Raw genomic sequence first — 15402 nt, 5'->3', positions numbered from 1 at the left:
GGCCATGCTCCAGCAGAAAGGGCTGCTGCAAACCAAACTCCTTCCTCATTTTATTTCACAAAGTATATATTGTTGAAAGGAGAGTGACTGACCTGAATATGCTTCCCAGAAATTTGATTCAAATCAGAGGAAACCGCTCCATTCCGGCGGGCGTTGTGTCATGACCCTCTCATGATTATGGCATAAACCAGTGGTGCTTATGTCACAAGTGCAGATTAATTTTCTGATTACTTTTTAATTATTATTGCCATGGGACCCATCCTTTGAGCCCAGTGATTCCTGGAAATGCAAGTAGCTCAGCAGGGGGGAAGAGATTCAATTAATTGTTTATTGCCCTTGTGTGCCACTGAACAATGAATGGCATTTAGTAGCCTTTGAACCCAAAAATTAAGGATTCATGGATTAACCATGATGTTAACCATGAGGTACACCTGAGGCTAACATTTTTGCCCATTTTAACTAACTTTTTGGGAGGAGTTTCCAGCACTGACTCACAGCAGCTCTGGTAGCTGCTCCACTGGTGTCTGATGGCTGAATTCGGCAGAGAGCTGTCATGCAAGGTATCAGACACCCAGTTTGGATGAATCCCATTCTGATAATTTCCTTGCTAACTTCCACAGAGACTATTTCCCATGAGTAACTCAATCCCTTCTTTGCTATTTGCCTAGTTGTGTTTAAACTGCATAACTAAAAGCCCTAGAAAATCTGAGAAAATGCATGAATATAAATTGTTAGTTTTCCCCCTTAATAAAGTAAATGGTGTCTCACAGTAGGTGGTGTGATAGTGCGAAAACCTCTGGATAACAGGGAAATAAGGATTTACACTGCTGTGTGGATGTGAAGAGACAAGATTTAATGGGCTACAGAGGGAAGATCTGGCCAGGTGCGCCTGGCCGAGAGCATAACCCAGGACGTCGTCGTGATTTCCTCCACATCAATACCTTTGCAACTTCCCTTTTTCCACAGAGCTAAACGGATGACTGATTACGAGGAAGCCCTGTTTTCAGAGTGCAACTCAGGCTGCTCGTGTTCCCAGAACGACTGGGACCCCATCTGTGGGGAGAATGGGGTTACCTATGTTTCTGCCTGCCTCGCCGGCTGCCAGGCATCCAACGGCAGTGGGAAAAGCACCGTAAGGCCATCTTTCCTTTCCATATGCGATGTGATCATTTCATTTTTTTTTTTTTTTCTGATACAACCAGGTCTGTCAGAGTAAGTAGAGTTGAACTGAGTGTGGCATGTCCTCTTCAGCCCTGAACTCCTCAGGTTTTTTTAGCAATCTGCCACAAATGGGACCACTGAGAGATATTTAAAGCATTATTTGTTGCATCAGTCTCATGAAGGGTGAGAATGTCTTCACCGCATAAGTTAGAGGTCAGGTGTCCGTGGTCACAAGCCCACAGGTTACAGGGGGTTTTAAAGGTTTATTGGCCAATAATCTACCGCCACACGTATTATTTTTACTTTCACCCCAATAGCTAATTAAACTGTATCACACATCCTACCACAATGAAGGCTTTCTTATCCAGTCATAGAGTGACACAAGAACTTACTTGCTACATCTTAAAACTGTTTAATATTTCTTTAGCTACTTCTACACCTATACTTTAAAGCTTTAGAACTTTCCACTACCTAGCTTAATATGTCTTTGCTTAAACTACAAACCCACATTTTTGCTTATGGTCTCTAAATTTGGAAACCTTCTCCAAGGTCTCAGGCTGAACCCTGTATTCATTACTGTGTTTGGGCCTGCATGCACAAGATTTTGAGAATTTTCTGTGCCTTGATTCCTTGATTTCCCACATGCCACCAACCTTTAGAATTTTCTTCTCACTTGCTGTTGCCAGCAGAAATCACGAGCAGAGAATGTTGGAGGTGCCTTTTTTTTTTTTTTTTTTTTTTTTTGAGCTGCTGACTACCAAGACTGTTGGAAAAAAACTAATAACTAGATTCATCAAATGTAGATACTTTGTAATTTCCTCCTTCATTGAATAAGCTTTTCCTTTTGTAAAACGTTTCCCATTTTGGACTTAAACTTTCAGCCATCCAGAAAAGCATGATGAGCAATTCCTGAACATCCCCTTCCCCACCCTTTAGGTTATTATACACTTTTGCCTGCTCTCTTCCAGGTATTCTTTAACTGCAGCTGCGTGGGAACTTTTGAATCTTCACAAAGCTCCTCAGCTGTGGTGGGACCATGTCAAAAAGGAAATGAGTGTCCCAAAATGTTTCTGTATTTTCTCGTAATATCAGTTATCACTTCATACACTTTGTCAGTAGGTGGCACACCTGGATACATACTGCTCCTAAGGTAAGAAATCATTTCTGTTAGCATTGCCAAGTTGCCAAGTGTTTTCAAAGTGTTTGGACATGTGATTGGTGCTCCCTCCCCTCCTGGTATTCCTAGTATTGGGAAATGTTTTGCAGCTGTGCAAGGTGGCATATAATTGTTCTCTCCCAGATTTTTCTCCTTGTTTTAATGATTGTTTTAGCATGAGGTTTTTTTCCTATTGTGATAATCACAGATTTATTGAATGCGTGTCCCAATGCATATTTAACTGCTGGAACAATATTTGTCCATCCCTGTAAGCTTTGCAGCTAATTCTAGCAAGTGCAAAAGGCATTTAATACTACAAGTGCTTAATCTGGTTTTTTGTCAGCTACTTACAGTTTTTGGATTCCAAGTCCTGCTCTGCTCTGTTTTGGAAACCTTTCTTTCTCAGTTCCTTTTTCCAAATTATTTCCAGATGGGCACATTCTACTTGTCAAACAAAACAAAAGTAAATCCAGTCTAACTAATCTTTAGTATTATAACTGTGTTTTCTTGCTCCCAAATTCTCTTTGTTTTTGAATTAAATTTTCTGGACCTGTCTCATTGCTGGTCTCTTTTTACCACATGGACAATGCCAGTGTTAGAACTGGCTGAACATAGGCCATATGGAAAAACCTAAATAAAGAAATGTGACTTCAGCTGCGGTTCCATCACAATCCTTGAACCAGAATAAAATTTCACACAGAGACTTTCAGAAATGGCTGAGGTGAGGACACTTCTTCACTGCTCTGCACAAACACCGCCAGTGAGGTGTACACAAGCTGCACAGCTTTCCTCACACACCTTGCAGGAAAACCACACAGTATCTCTCTCCCCACAAGGTCTCACTCCAAGAACAATCATACTGTAATCCATTTTAGACCATTTTTACTGAAGCTTCTGCACAACTGAACAGTCCATGTGCCAAGATGAGGATGATTCACGAGTGGAGAGCTTGCAGCAAAGCCTTCAGGATTTCTGCCAGGTTGCTCTCTGTGGTTGCTTCTGACATGTTGGATAAATATGGGCATAGAGCTATGCAGGGATGCAGTTCCCTTTCCCTCTACATGATGTCTTCCATCTATCCATAAGACATATGGTGGAAAACGTGCAGATCTGATACCACAAAGGGCCTCATTGTGTGGGCCACCAAAATTGTGGTAGGCATGCTCAACCTCCTGCTTTCTTCTTGTTCCACTGCATAAAAAATGAGGTGTTGGCGAGATGTTCATAACTGAACGTGTACAAGCTTAAATCACATGGAGTTGTCTGCCCTTCTCAGCCATAAGAACTTGGTCTTGGGGGTCTTACTGCTCAATCTATTTAGTTAGAAAAGGTTCAGTTAGAAAGGTTTTCAATTACAGTACTAAACCACTTTGTTATATGAAATCAGCAAAACAGTTTTATTGGTTCTGCCCCAATGCTTTTATCGCTGTTGAAAATCATTTTACTTTGAGAGACGTTTAACTGAAACTGAGAATTTATGTGTTTTCCTGCTGGATTGAAGGCCTACACCTTTGATGTGCAGCTAAACAAAACAGGTTTTAGTATGTTCAATCCTTTTTTATATATATTTTTTTTTTCCCTGCACTGCAAATGACCTATGGGCATAATTCCACTTTAAGCTCACACTTACTTTTGTCTTCTTTGAAATCCATCACTGACTGACTTTCTCCAAAAATCTGGCTGAATTGGAAGTGTGATTCCGTTACCAGAAGGAAAATAAATTTTCTTTGAACACAAATAGTCCCAAGGTCAAGATGCAGACTTCATTATGTATTTTTTTTCCCAATGATCTCTTTTAAAAATTATTCTGTAATTCAGTCATCTCTGTTAAGATTCCAGTACTTAAGCAAGCTGATGTTTTCAGATGAGCAGATATCATTGCACCTGCCATGGAGGACAAATACAGCTAAATCCCTAAAAGCCTTTAAGATTTAGTGACTTGTACTTTGATGGTTTGCACACTGAAGTCATTGAAATATTCTTACAGCTGGTGACCAAGTCCTTTGCTGAAATGTCATTTTGGTGGTATTAACCTGATTACAGTAGCCAAGGAACTTGGGAAAGCCCTGAAGTTTTTGAGAAAAAGGCCCTGGAGTTCAGATTGCTGTTGTTCCAGTGCCAGCTATTAATAGCAGGTGATTAGGCAGTGAAAAGGAAGTCTCAGATCTCCCTAAGAGATCTGATATCACTCAGGATCACAAAGGACTGTTGTTTCCGTGCAAAGACAATATAAAGAATAAAACTTTTTTTTTTTTTTCATCTGAAAGAAAATTTTTTTTGCAGGATATCAATCCAATGAAATACATATCAATTATCCAGCTATTGGTTTTATTTTCCACTTTTTGTTTTCTATGCCCTTAGATTTGTTTAGGAGGACTCTAGGCTCAGGAGTGCTTGTGTAGCAAGTGCCTAGTAGGAGAGCAAGACACTATTCCAACTTAAAATCATTTTGCAGTCATGCCCTCATAGATGGCAGTGCTTGTATAAGTCGCAATCAATAGATAGTGTGATGATAATGCTTGACCAGGACATTAGAGAATAAAGTGTTGAAAACTACCCCCTGAAATGTCTTTCTTTTTTTTTTTTTTTTTTTAACATATTCCCAATTACATTAATTTTTGCAGAAGCAGAGGCCACCCTAGTTCGGGCCACACAGACTGTACCTCCAGAGTGCTGTGTTCATCCATAGTGACAAATTGAATTTCAGCCTGTTTAGTTTTTTCTGATTTATATTGAATAGAATGACAGTGACAAAAGCTTTAGTAATTACCATATTGATACACGTGTTACTCCACATACCAAAAATGTCCTTGTTCAATCATGTGGCTGGTACTACTCCCTTGCCAAAATCAAACATGTACCCAGATTTGTGCTGGATTAGGGATATTGTAATAGTCAGTCTGGTACATGCTGGGAGGAACAGCACCTTTGAGCAGCTGGTGGGGGAGCAGGTGATTCCTACGAGTCTGAGAGGCTCCATACACACCCTGCTGATAGCAGGGCTGGGAAAGGCAGCTGTTCTCCTGCCCAACACCTCTCCCTCCCTCAAGGAGCCAGGATGGTGATCCAAGGCTGGAGCAGGACTCATCTGAAGCCAGAGGAACTGGATGTGTGTGTTGGACTCACCCTGCAATCTTAGAAGAGTCCAAATGCAAATGGTCTGATTTGTCAGAGAATTGTTTGGAGGATTTACCTCTACAGGAGGTGTGATCCTGATCCTAGATAGAGTGCAATGAAAAGTGAGTTCCTAAATACCTTGTACTAGCCTGGGACTTGATCCTGAATTTCAGGGAGTGTCTAACTAAATAAAACCATCCAATGGATGCATGATTTCACTATCAATTTTCTTGTCCTGTATTAGTAACACCCAAGTGCTGATATCATCTGAAAATCCATCCGAAAGTGTGATGTTGAATATAGATGTTCAGAATTCCTAGATGCCAATCTGGTTTTATCACCTTTTTTATATATTTCTGCAATTTGGTCAAAGTCCATGACATTAAGGAGGAAAAGGTCACACTTCTTTCCTTTCCCTTGTTTTCTATTTGTGCTCTAATTATATACACCTGATGCTTTATTTCTAGTTAACACCTCTTTTATTATTATTATTTTTTAGATGCATTAAACCCCACTTGAAATCATTTGCACTTGGTATCTATACCCTGGCAATAAGAGTACTTGGTAAGTCCATTTGCACTCCTGAGTTGGTTTTAATACACTCCTCACTAATCATTTATCTTAGAATTAAGCTTTGTTTGTTGGAAAGAACAATATCTACCTGCAAATAAGTATCATATTAGTTAAAAAAAAAAGTTGGAAAAAAGAAATTGTTTTGTACTTCATAAATCACATAATTATCTCTTAGGTGTAATTAAAATACACAAGGCCAATATTTATAGAGATGTGATCCTGCAGACTATGAAGCCAACATCAAAGTTACATCTTGTCCCCTTACTCAGCAGCAAGCATAATAGAACAGCTATGGCTGAGAATTTGTCATTGCTTTTCAGGCATATATTCACTAGTTTCTAAGGGAATTAATCTAACTACAGGTGTGCCTGGGAGCAGGCTTCACTGCAAACTTGTGGTAGGGCCACCTGAAATCAAGGGTAACATGAAATACCAATGAAATGGTAATTCTAAAATCTTCTAGGTCTTCATGAAAAAAAAAATAGCAAGAAGCAAATCACCTATTTACATGAGCAGAGTTAGATAACTGGATGAAATTACATCAAAACAAGCTGCTGGGTTCTTTCTTACACTTTTGCACTCCAGAATTTTCTCTCCAGGCTCACTTTCTCCTCCAGCAACCGTGGGTGGCTCCCCAGGTTGACACAGAGCCAATGATCTCCCCATCAGTACTTGAAAAAAGGCTTTTCCTTCCCATCACCCCCAAGAGCTGGAGTAGGTTTGCCCCTGCCACAGCAGGATCTCAAGATACTTGGAGGATTCCTGCAGCCCCATTGCAGGCTCCCAGCCCCACTGTCTCTGTCCCTTCTCATCACACCCTCAATACACAGGACACCCCTACACCCAAGCTGAATAGACTCCGCTCCTCTCAAGAAAGGAGAAATATCTCCTAACTTTTATTCCCCAGAGATGTCCCGCAGGGTGAGGAAACCAAACCAGGAGGAGTGGCCAGCACTCCTTCCACGGACATCCACAGGCTCTTTGATGTTTTGTCGTGTTTTCCTGGCTCCCCACAGGGAGGAAAGGGCGGTGTGTGCCTGGGCAGCACAAGGCACGTCTTCCTGAGCCAGCAGTGTGGAAGTGTCATTGCTGTTAGAATATATTATTTAATGTTCTGCATGGAAGTGCCTCTAGATCAGAACTGATCGCCCTGGAAAGTAAATTTTTTTTACTTCTATTTATTTGTTAAATACTCCCAGCGGGGATTCCAGCCCCGGTGTATTTTGGACTAGCCATAGATACCACTTGCCTGAAATGGGGAAGCAAAAGATGCGGGGGAAGAGGAGCGTGCAGACTCTATGACTCCAGTGCACTCAGGTAACAGCTCTTCTCCATTCATTCTTTAACTTTTGTTCTTAAAGTACCTCTGCACCTGGCACTGGTAGAAGAATTTAGAAAATTTGAGTGAAAGATTTGAAACTGAATAAAATGCTCTAACTAACAATATTAACAATGATTCTCACATTTCACCATTCTCTTTTGATTCAATCTCTTTTTTGGGGGGAGAGGGGGTGGATCATCTTGTGTCAGTATCAGCTGGAATAATTGTCACTTAATAATTCACAAAAAAATTGTTTTGTTGAAACTTCAGTTTTATGCTAAAGCTTCCCTCAGCTTTCAATATCTCTGCTGTCATAGTGTGTGTGTGGGTGTGTGTAAATAAGTTATTAAACCTCATTTCCCTCCATGTTGGAGCTGGATCAAAAAATGGAAGGCAAAGGTGCCACAAAACATGCTTGGCTTATCTAGAGTCTTAAGTGCAGTTTTATTTTTATCAATTTATTGCTAGAGAACAGTAATTGTCTGAACTGCATTTGTGAAAGGCTTCACCAGAAATGAAGAATGGAGTAACAGTGATAAGAGGATAATGGGAGAACATGTTGTCCCTCCTCCCACCATAAGGAAAATAAACATCAGAGGAGGGTACATCTTGCTTTGAAAACTTGAAGGAAAGAGCAAAATCTCAGCTGGGACTCTTTTTGCTAATAAAACATTATGATGTTATGGTTGCTGCTGTTGTTGCTGTCATTATGCCTGCAAAGCAAAAATGCCACCAAGTGGTGTTGATATCGCTAGTACTGTTTGTGAGGTGACAAAAAAATAGAGTAACTATTTAGAGTAACTAAAATATTAATGCTATTCTTGCTGAAGCACATTGGGGTGGAGGTCAGCCAATGCCTGAGATGTTTTCTTGACCACAGACCACTCTGTACCTGACCTGGGCGAGCTGACAATTTCCCCTCTGCAGGGTCATCCCCTTGACTGAAGTGTCCTTACCCAGCCTCACCTGGTGAAAATATGAATGTGTCCTTGATGCCTTGTAGTCGTGTGCTGCCTTTGCCATAGGCTCTGATCAATCATTTCTCTCTCAGGTATGTGTACCTGGGGCTGACTTTGGTCTTGGGCATGGTGTCCATTTTCTTCAGTGTTGCTGTCCTTTGGGTTCTCCGAAAAAGGTCTTCTCCACAAGACGAGACCTTCTCGGCCAACGGGGAGAGAGGCGCCTGTGGGACAAAGAACAGAAAAGATAATTTTGTCAATAGTGACCGGTTAATTCAGTCAACTTACTGGCCAGAGAAGGAGACCAGACTTTAGGAATACTGAGATCTCCACCGTGATTTTACCCAGTGAGTGGTGTTCCAGGAAAAAAATCCACCATCAGTGAAGCAGTATCTTAGTAGCCACCCTGAAAATGTTCACCTTCTTGCAATTCTCACTGTAAACCCCAGAATCAAAGACCACCAATTCTGAGCACGTGAACAGCTCTAAAAAAACGCTGCTCACCATTTTTTTCTGCTGAGAGGGGATCTCCTGTGGTGGGGAGTTGCAGTTGTGGTCTCACCGAGACAAAGTTTTTGCGGCTGCCCCTCAGCTCGCTCCCTCCTCACGAAGCTGCCGGAGCTGCTGCTGCCCCTCGGTGTCCTCCTGGCTGTGAGGGGTGGTGGAGAGGCTGCCGTGTGGCTGCTGATCCCTTGGGAAGGCTGACCTGAAACAGACTGGACAGAACTAGAGAATAAAGTAGGGATTTATTGAAAGGCCTTTAAGGGTACACCTTGGGCAGGACAGGGCCTGACCAGGGCTAGGCCCAAGGTGGACTAAGAATGGTCGCAAAATGGCTGACCGGTTACAAATTCTTACATTTTTATAAGTTTTGGTCCATTTGAATATTGGGATTTAATTGTCCAATTCCAGCTCCCGGCTGTGAGGTCCCACCCTTCTTGTTCCTCCCTCCAGCCACCCTTGTTTGTGCTTTTGGGCCTGAAAGTTGTCCTTGGTCCTCAGCAGGAAAAGGATTTGTTTTGTCTACTCACTGAGCGAAGAGCGCTCACCAGCACTTAATATGAGGCTCAGAGCTGCACCCCTGGGCAGCACAGAATCTGAAATACATGAAAGCTGAGCTTAAGGCATCCCTCCCTCTGCCACGGGACCAGCCGAGAGGAGCCCGGGCACAAAACCAGACTTGGCCGCCTGGAAGGTTGGAAGGATCTCTGGCACGTAGCCCGGCCCTGCCAACAGCGAGGCACGGGGCAGGAGGGAAGCGGTCTGCTGGAAGGACAAATTGGCCACAGGCTCTGGGCACCTCATGAATTCCATCCATGACACTTAGGACGTCGAGTGTTGTGGTTAGGAATCCGTTTTCCAGTAGCTTTGTTACAGCGCAACAATCAACGCTAGAAGTTGGCATTGCAGTCAAAGAGACCGCGAGAGTAACATCCAAAGGAAACTGGAATGAAAATAGAGCTTTTTTAGATGTCCAGCAGTTTCTTGCTACTTGCTAGTACTCAGTGTACTAAATAATTCCATGCACTTTATGATGTAATAACAAAATTATACAAGATACATATGATTTCTATTATAAAAAGCTATGACAAGACAGCTTGAGAAAAATAAAATTAAATTAATTAAAAGACCAGGTGACTTGGGGCTTTTCCTTTTAATTTATTGTATTTTCTAGCTGCAACTAAGACATTTTTGGGCTTTGTCAATGTTTGATATTAATAATATTTGGGGCGGGGAGTGCAAAGAAGAGCTGCTTAATAGGAAAAAAAATCTCAAGAAAGCTTGCACTGGGAAAGCACCACAGGGATATCCTTTAAAGCATCTAGAATTTTTGAGCACATGATGAAAGGTAGGCTTCATCCTTCACCACGATATTGGCAAAACAAACCCACATCACACCATTTGTGTCCCAGCAGTGACTGTAGGTGCCTTGCTGCCTCTTCTGTGGGGTGCATGAGGAGGGGCACACGTGTAAGAGTGGGATTTATTGGGATTAATCGATGATCAGTGCATGTCCCGTGCCATTAGGGACCTACCTAATCCTCTCAATAGCAACACCAAGGAAAGAAGGATGGTGCTTAAGCACCAAGTATCTGCAGAAGGTAAGGCTTTGAACCCATTACTGGGGAAAATGCATTTGTCAGAGGAAGAACCGACATCACCCAGATTTGCCACATGGGTGAGTGTTTAGACAGTGGCCTGCAATATGGGGGACCCAGTCTCCTGTCCCAGATCTTTGTCCTCCCAGGTGAGTGTCAGAGGCTATGGGCACTGAGGTCCTGGACAGCTTTGGCTGTTCACTGGGCCTTGTGAACTGGATATGGAACTAAACAAACATAATTAAAATAATCTGGAGGTTTATGAATATGGGACTAAGTCAAGAGCTGGGGTTGGGGTAAATCACTAAGATTGGCATTCCCATCTCAGGTCTCATTCATATTACATCATCATAACAATAACAAAAAATGTCAAACTGCACCAGCATCCAGGAGTGATAACAATGCTTGGAGCCTTCCACAGCCTCCTGGGGAGGGCACTTCCCATGGAAATGAGCTGCCAGATCCCACGAGAGAAAGGAGGAACCCAACTTAAGTGCAGACTGGGGTAAAGAAGGAGAGACACCTGCATCTCACTTAGTGCTTGATACGTGTGTGTGTCAAAGCAATGGGGATGATTCCCACTTTGTGGATCAGTCCTGGCAAGGACGCTGCCACGCACCAATTATGAAGTTGTCACAGTGGCAATTCTGCACATGCTTGGCAGCAAAAGAGCCAGGAAAATTCAATGATTTCACCTGGGAGAGAGAAAATTTTCTTCTCAGCAGCTGGAAGAGTGCTGTGTTATGGATTCGGTGGGAGAATGATGTCGATAACACACTGATGTTTTAGTTGTTGCTGAATTGTGTCTACCACAAGTCAATATTTTCCAGCTTCCCATACTCTGGCACTGAGAAGCTGCAGAAGAACTGGCAGGGAGCATGGCCAGGGCAGCTGACCCAAACTAGCCAAAGGGATATTCCCTACCCTGGAATGCCATTTCCAATATATAAACTGGAGGGAATTGGCCAGGAGGAACTAGTGATTGTTAAGGAACAGACTGGATATCAGTCAGCAACGGTACCATGCATCAAAAAGTTGTCTTTCTTGGGTTTTGCATCTCTCTTTCTTTTTTTTTCTCCATTTTAATTTCAATTAATATCATTATTATTCTATTATTATTCTATTTTATTCTAGTTATTAAACTATTCTTAACCTATGGCGTTTACTTTTCTTTTCTTTTTTTTTTCACTTCTCCTCCCCATCCCTCTGTGGGGGCAGGGTGAGCAAGCAGCTGCATGGTATTTAATTGTTGGCTGGGGTTAAATCACAACAGACAAATAAAGAAATTAAGAGAGATAAGCATATTGTACTCCAGTTCAGAAAGAAACAAGGACAGATAAAATCAGCTTCATGGGTTAGATCCTATGGTTATATATTAAATCTGTACTTAGTGAATAATTCTTTAAAATATGGGCTCTCCTTCCATAACCCATTTTCTTTACACACAGGAATATGAGAATAAATTTGTTTCAGTAGCTCTTATTTGCATTATGTTTTGATTATGTGCATTTTTTCTCCTCCCATCCTTCAGCAATAATAATCCTGTAAGTTAGCAGGCAGATATAAACCATTCCCACTTTGAACTATTTTCAAGTCTTCAACTATATTTTAGTGCTCTAAGTAATAACGTGGATCCATGGATGAGTGTCTGACTACAGATACATATTCTGGACTCGTTATAATACTTGAAAAAATTATCTCAGCACTAGGACATTTGGATCTGGTGGCATCTTCCTGCCAGAATTCTTCATCCTAAACTATATCTGCAGCAGGTGCTGTCTCACAAAGGTCAACAAATCTGGATCTTTTCTTTTCTTTTTAGAGTTAGAGATACTAAACCACAGCCAAGAGACTGCAGAGAAGCAAACGCCTTTCCTTTTCGAAGGTGAGATTGTTAAAAGAATTAGCTGAGGTGATTTCCCAACCTTTGCTATCAGTCTTAGAGGCCAGAGTGGGACTCACACCCTTGTTAAGTAGCACCCAAGGGCTGTGTGCCATGTAAAAGGTGGGATATTATAGCAAGGTCCCCAGCTGTCACATGCAGGACGAGGTTGGGGTGAATAATGGAATGCAGCCAGGCCTGGGGCACATGAGCCAAAGGAACATTTCTTCTCCGACCTCCCAGCAAAAAATGCATCTCTCAAATGAAATCGCTTGTCTTAGTTATAGGCACATCATTTTCAATCACATCAGGAGGGAATTTTCAAGAACATCTAACAGATAAAGAAGGTGAAATAGTGAGATTGGAAGACTGAGGGAACAACACATTTATTTATATATATATATATATATATATATATATATATATATGGTGTTCATGCCATCCCAGCATCTGAGGGAATTACCAAAAAAAACAGAGAGCAAGGGGGGTGGATATCTCAAAAAGAATAAACAGGCTGAATAATTATAAATTGCCTCCTTGAAATGCTCAAAATAATGAGTAAGACTGATGTATGAAACCAGTACTGCAATATTTTGAAATAAGAGCACAACTGGTATAATCTGAGAGAAAACACTGACAGCACTGCTTTGGTTGGTTTGAGTGATGATGACACAACATGCAACTTAATTCTGCATAATATTAAAAGAAAAGTTACTAAAACTTCAGGGTTCATAGGCCTTTTAGAAGCTATGAAGTGCACAAACTTGCAAGTAGCCAGGTTCCAGGGGTGTTTTAAAAACATTTGCACATAGATAAACATTATTAATAATTATTAATAATCTAGCCCAAAGGCCGTTGCCTAGAGGGATCATAGATCTGACCCAGTCTTGTATTTTTTCGTGCCCTGGAGCATCACTAAGTAAATGCTGCATGAGGCAGTTCTTCATCCAGTGCTAATCAACCTCTAGAAGACAAAAAGTCCATAATTGCTGTAAAAATGATGAGGTCAATTTAAATGTGGGGCTGTTTAAATTTAAAAGGTGATTTAAAGTGCTCATTAAAAGGACCTTACTTAAACAACATGTGGCTAATATCAGGAGGTTAGTTAACCAACAGCTCATCCCAGATTAATACAGTTCATTGAATTTTGAAGAGAGTAAATAAGGAAAGGATTTAGTGGAGAGCACGAGGAGCACATTCTCACAGCTGGATGGTGACCAGGCCAGGAAGCTCTCCCTCATGGCTGTTGAGCATGGTAAGTTTGAAAGGTTTCTGTACACAGCCTGAACCCTCTTGTTGATCCTGTGATGTTTGCACTGCTAAAATCGGATGTGGAAAAACACAAACTTGTTTAAGTAATAACCTGCCTGTGATAACATTATACAGTCAGCAAAAATCTGTTTATTTAACTGTGCAGACAGACTGTTTTCCAGTGTCTGTAAATCAAGCAGGCTAAAATGATAATAGAAATAAACTTTTTTTCTTTCTTTCTTTCTTTTCACTTGAACAGCAGTCTTTGGGATATTCCTGACATCTGATAGATTTTTCTGTCAGGAAAAAAATCAAGACTCACCCATTCTTGCAAAAGATCTGCTCTAGTGTAACAAGACAGATGAACAGTTTATTGAAGTGGTTCTGTATATAACACAAAATAATTCAGTTATGTGAGCCATATTAACTTTTTCAGTCCTGTTCCCTCTGTTAATGTCCCAGACCATGTGAAGGTGATGGGAGGCTTGCTCTGGGATTTCACCTGAAGTCAGCATGGTTTTTGTTTGTGCTGTTCTGTGATGCAGCACACATTTGGATGGGCTACTAAAAAGGCTTAAGGACTCTTACCTGCCACTGACCTACACTTCAGTGCTGTGTCTGTAATAACAACTCTAGTCCAAGCTGCTGATTAAGACTGAATGCAAAGAGAAGCTGTACAACCAGCGTTAATATCTACCCTTTGTATCTTAAGTAAAAAAAACAAACAAAACAAACACAAACAAACAAACAAACAAAAACAAACAAAAAAAGAGAAAAACCCAAAAAACCACAACAACCACGTTAAAAGAGAACATCATGGTCTACTTTTCCCCAGATAGATGCATGATGGAAACATATGATGAAACTATCAAGTTCTTTTGAAGGGCAAATGCTCCACAGAGAAGTGGAAGGAAAAATTCCCAGACACTGGCTAAGATGGAGACAACAGATCAGCCTCTCAGCATGCTTTTCTCTCTTGTTAGTTCCACAGCACCAAACAGGAACTAGGCACTGGGACAGGAGCACCAAAGAATCCTTCTCTTTTGTGGAAAATGCTATTTTCACCCACTCGGGGTTCCTGTAGCATCTTAACTACACGAGTATTCGCTTACACTTGCTGTACACTATGCCTTTTATTTAGTTTGTTAACAAAGAGCTAAATTTTAAAATACATTGATTTTTTCGCATCTAGGGATTAGTGTCCCGAGGATAAGAAAGGCTTGGATCAAAACTGCCTGCTCCAGTTGGCCTCTGGCTGGCCAGCAGCTCCCTGCTGCTGCTGCCCTCTGCAAATCCTGCCTGGGCAGCCTCTTCTTCTGGTGGGATCTGCTGCCACCCTCTGCCTGGAGGAGTCTGCAACCAGCTCCTGTGCTAAAGGTGACTTACGTGGCTTTTGTAAGGACTGCTTTTAACCTCAGCACGAATCACAAATTACTGATATCTCAGTGTTCTTATTAAGGGGGGTTTTATTTTTTTTTTTCTTTTTTTTTTTTTTTTAAGGTGAGAGACCACAGTCTTCGATTTGATTTCAGTATTTTCCTGTTCTTGTAGTTTCAATCAACAGTTCTTGGTTCAAGAAGTCAGCTTTGATTGTGAATGCTTCCACAGACAGTTTGGATAGCAGCAGTCGGAAGACAGAGAAATTTTCCTCAGCCGTACTGAAAGCAAGGTACAAAAGATATTTTAATCCTGGAAAGGTATCAATTAATGGCATATGCAGGACTAGGAAAAAATAGGGAGAAACTGATTTGTATTCACTTGTCAGAATGATGAAAACAAAGAAATACTGTTTCTCTTATATGTAAAAGAAAGTTGCACCTTTTTCTACATGTTCTACTACTCCAAAGTAACAGAGTAATTTTAGCTCCATCCCTCTTCACATG

At 41.3% G+C, this 15402-nt stretch overlaps 1 protein-coding gene across 7 annotated transcripts in view; it reads left to right on the top strand.

The window, feature by feature from the left end:
• Positions 1 to 14848, top strand: part of SLCO1C1 (solute carrier organic anion transporter family member 1C1) — a 30261-nt gene extending 15413 nt beyond the window's left edge. For 2 of the 7 annotated variants that reach the window (XM_040062173.2, XM_040062174.2), the window contains 5 exons: positions 967 to 1132; positions 2130 to 2311; positions 5934 to 5998; positions 7207 to 7324; positions 8380 to 9876. In XM_040062173.2, the coding sequence (XP_039918107.1) occupies positions 967 to 1132; positions 2130 to 2311; positions 5934 to 5998; positions 7207 to 7324; positions 8380 to 8602 (754 nt within the window). In that variant the 3' untranslated portion in view covers positions 8603 to 9876. Of the gene's footprint in view, positions 1 to 966; positions 1133 to 2129; positions 2312 to 5933; positions 5999 to 7206; positions 7325 to 7796; positions 8226 to 8255; positions 9909 to 12208; positions 12272 to 14711 lie in introns of those variants that run through there. The other 5 variants (XR_009207772.1, XM_040062176.2, XM_058420311.1 and 2 more) reach the window with 5 other exon arrangements.
• The last annotated feature ends 554 nt before the right edge of the window (positions 14849 to 15402 follow it).

Source organism: Hirundo rustica, chromosome 4, assembly GCF_015227805.2.
Source record: "Hirundo rustica isolate bHirRus1 chromosome 4, bHirRus1.pri.v3, whole genome shotgun sequence".
Lineage (NCBI taxonomy): Eukaryota > Metazoa > Chordata > Aves > Passeriformes > Hirundinidae > Hirundo > Hirundo rustica.
This window is presented reverse-complemented; position numbering and strand designations above follow the sequence as displayed.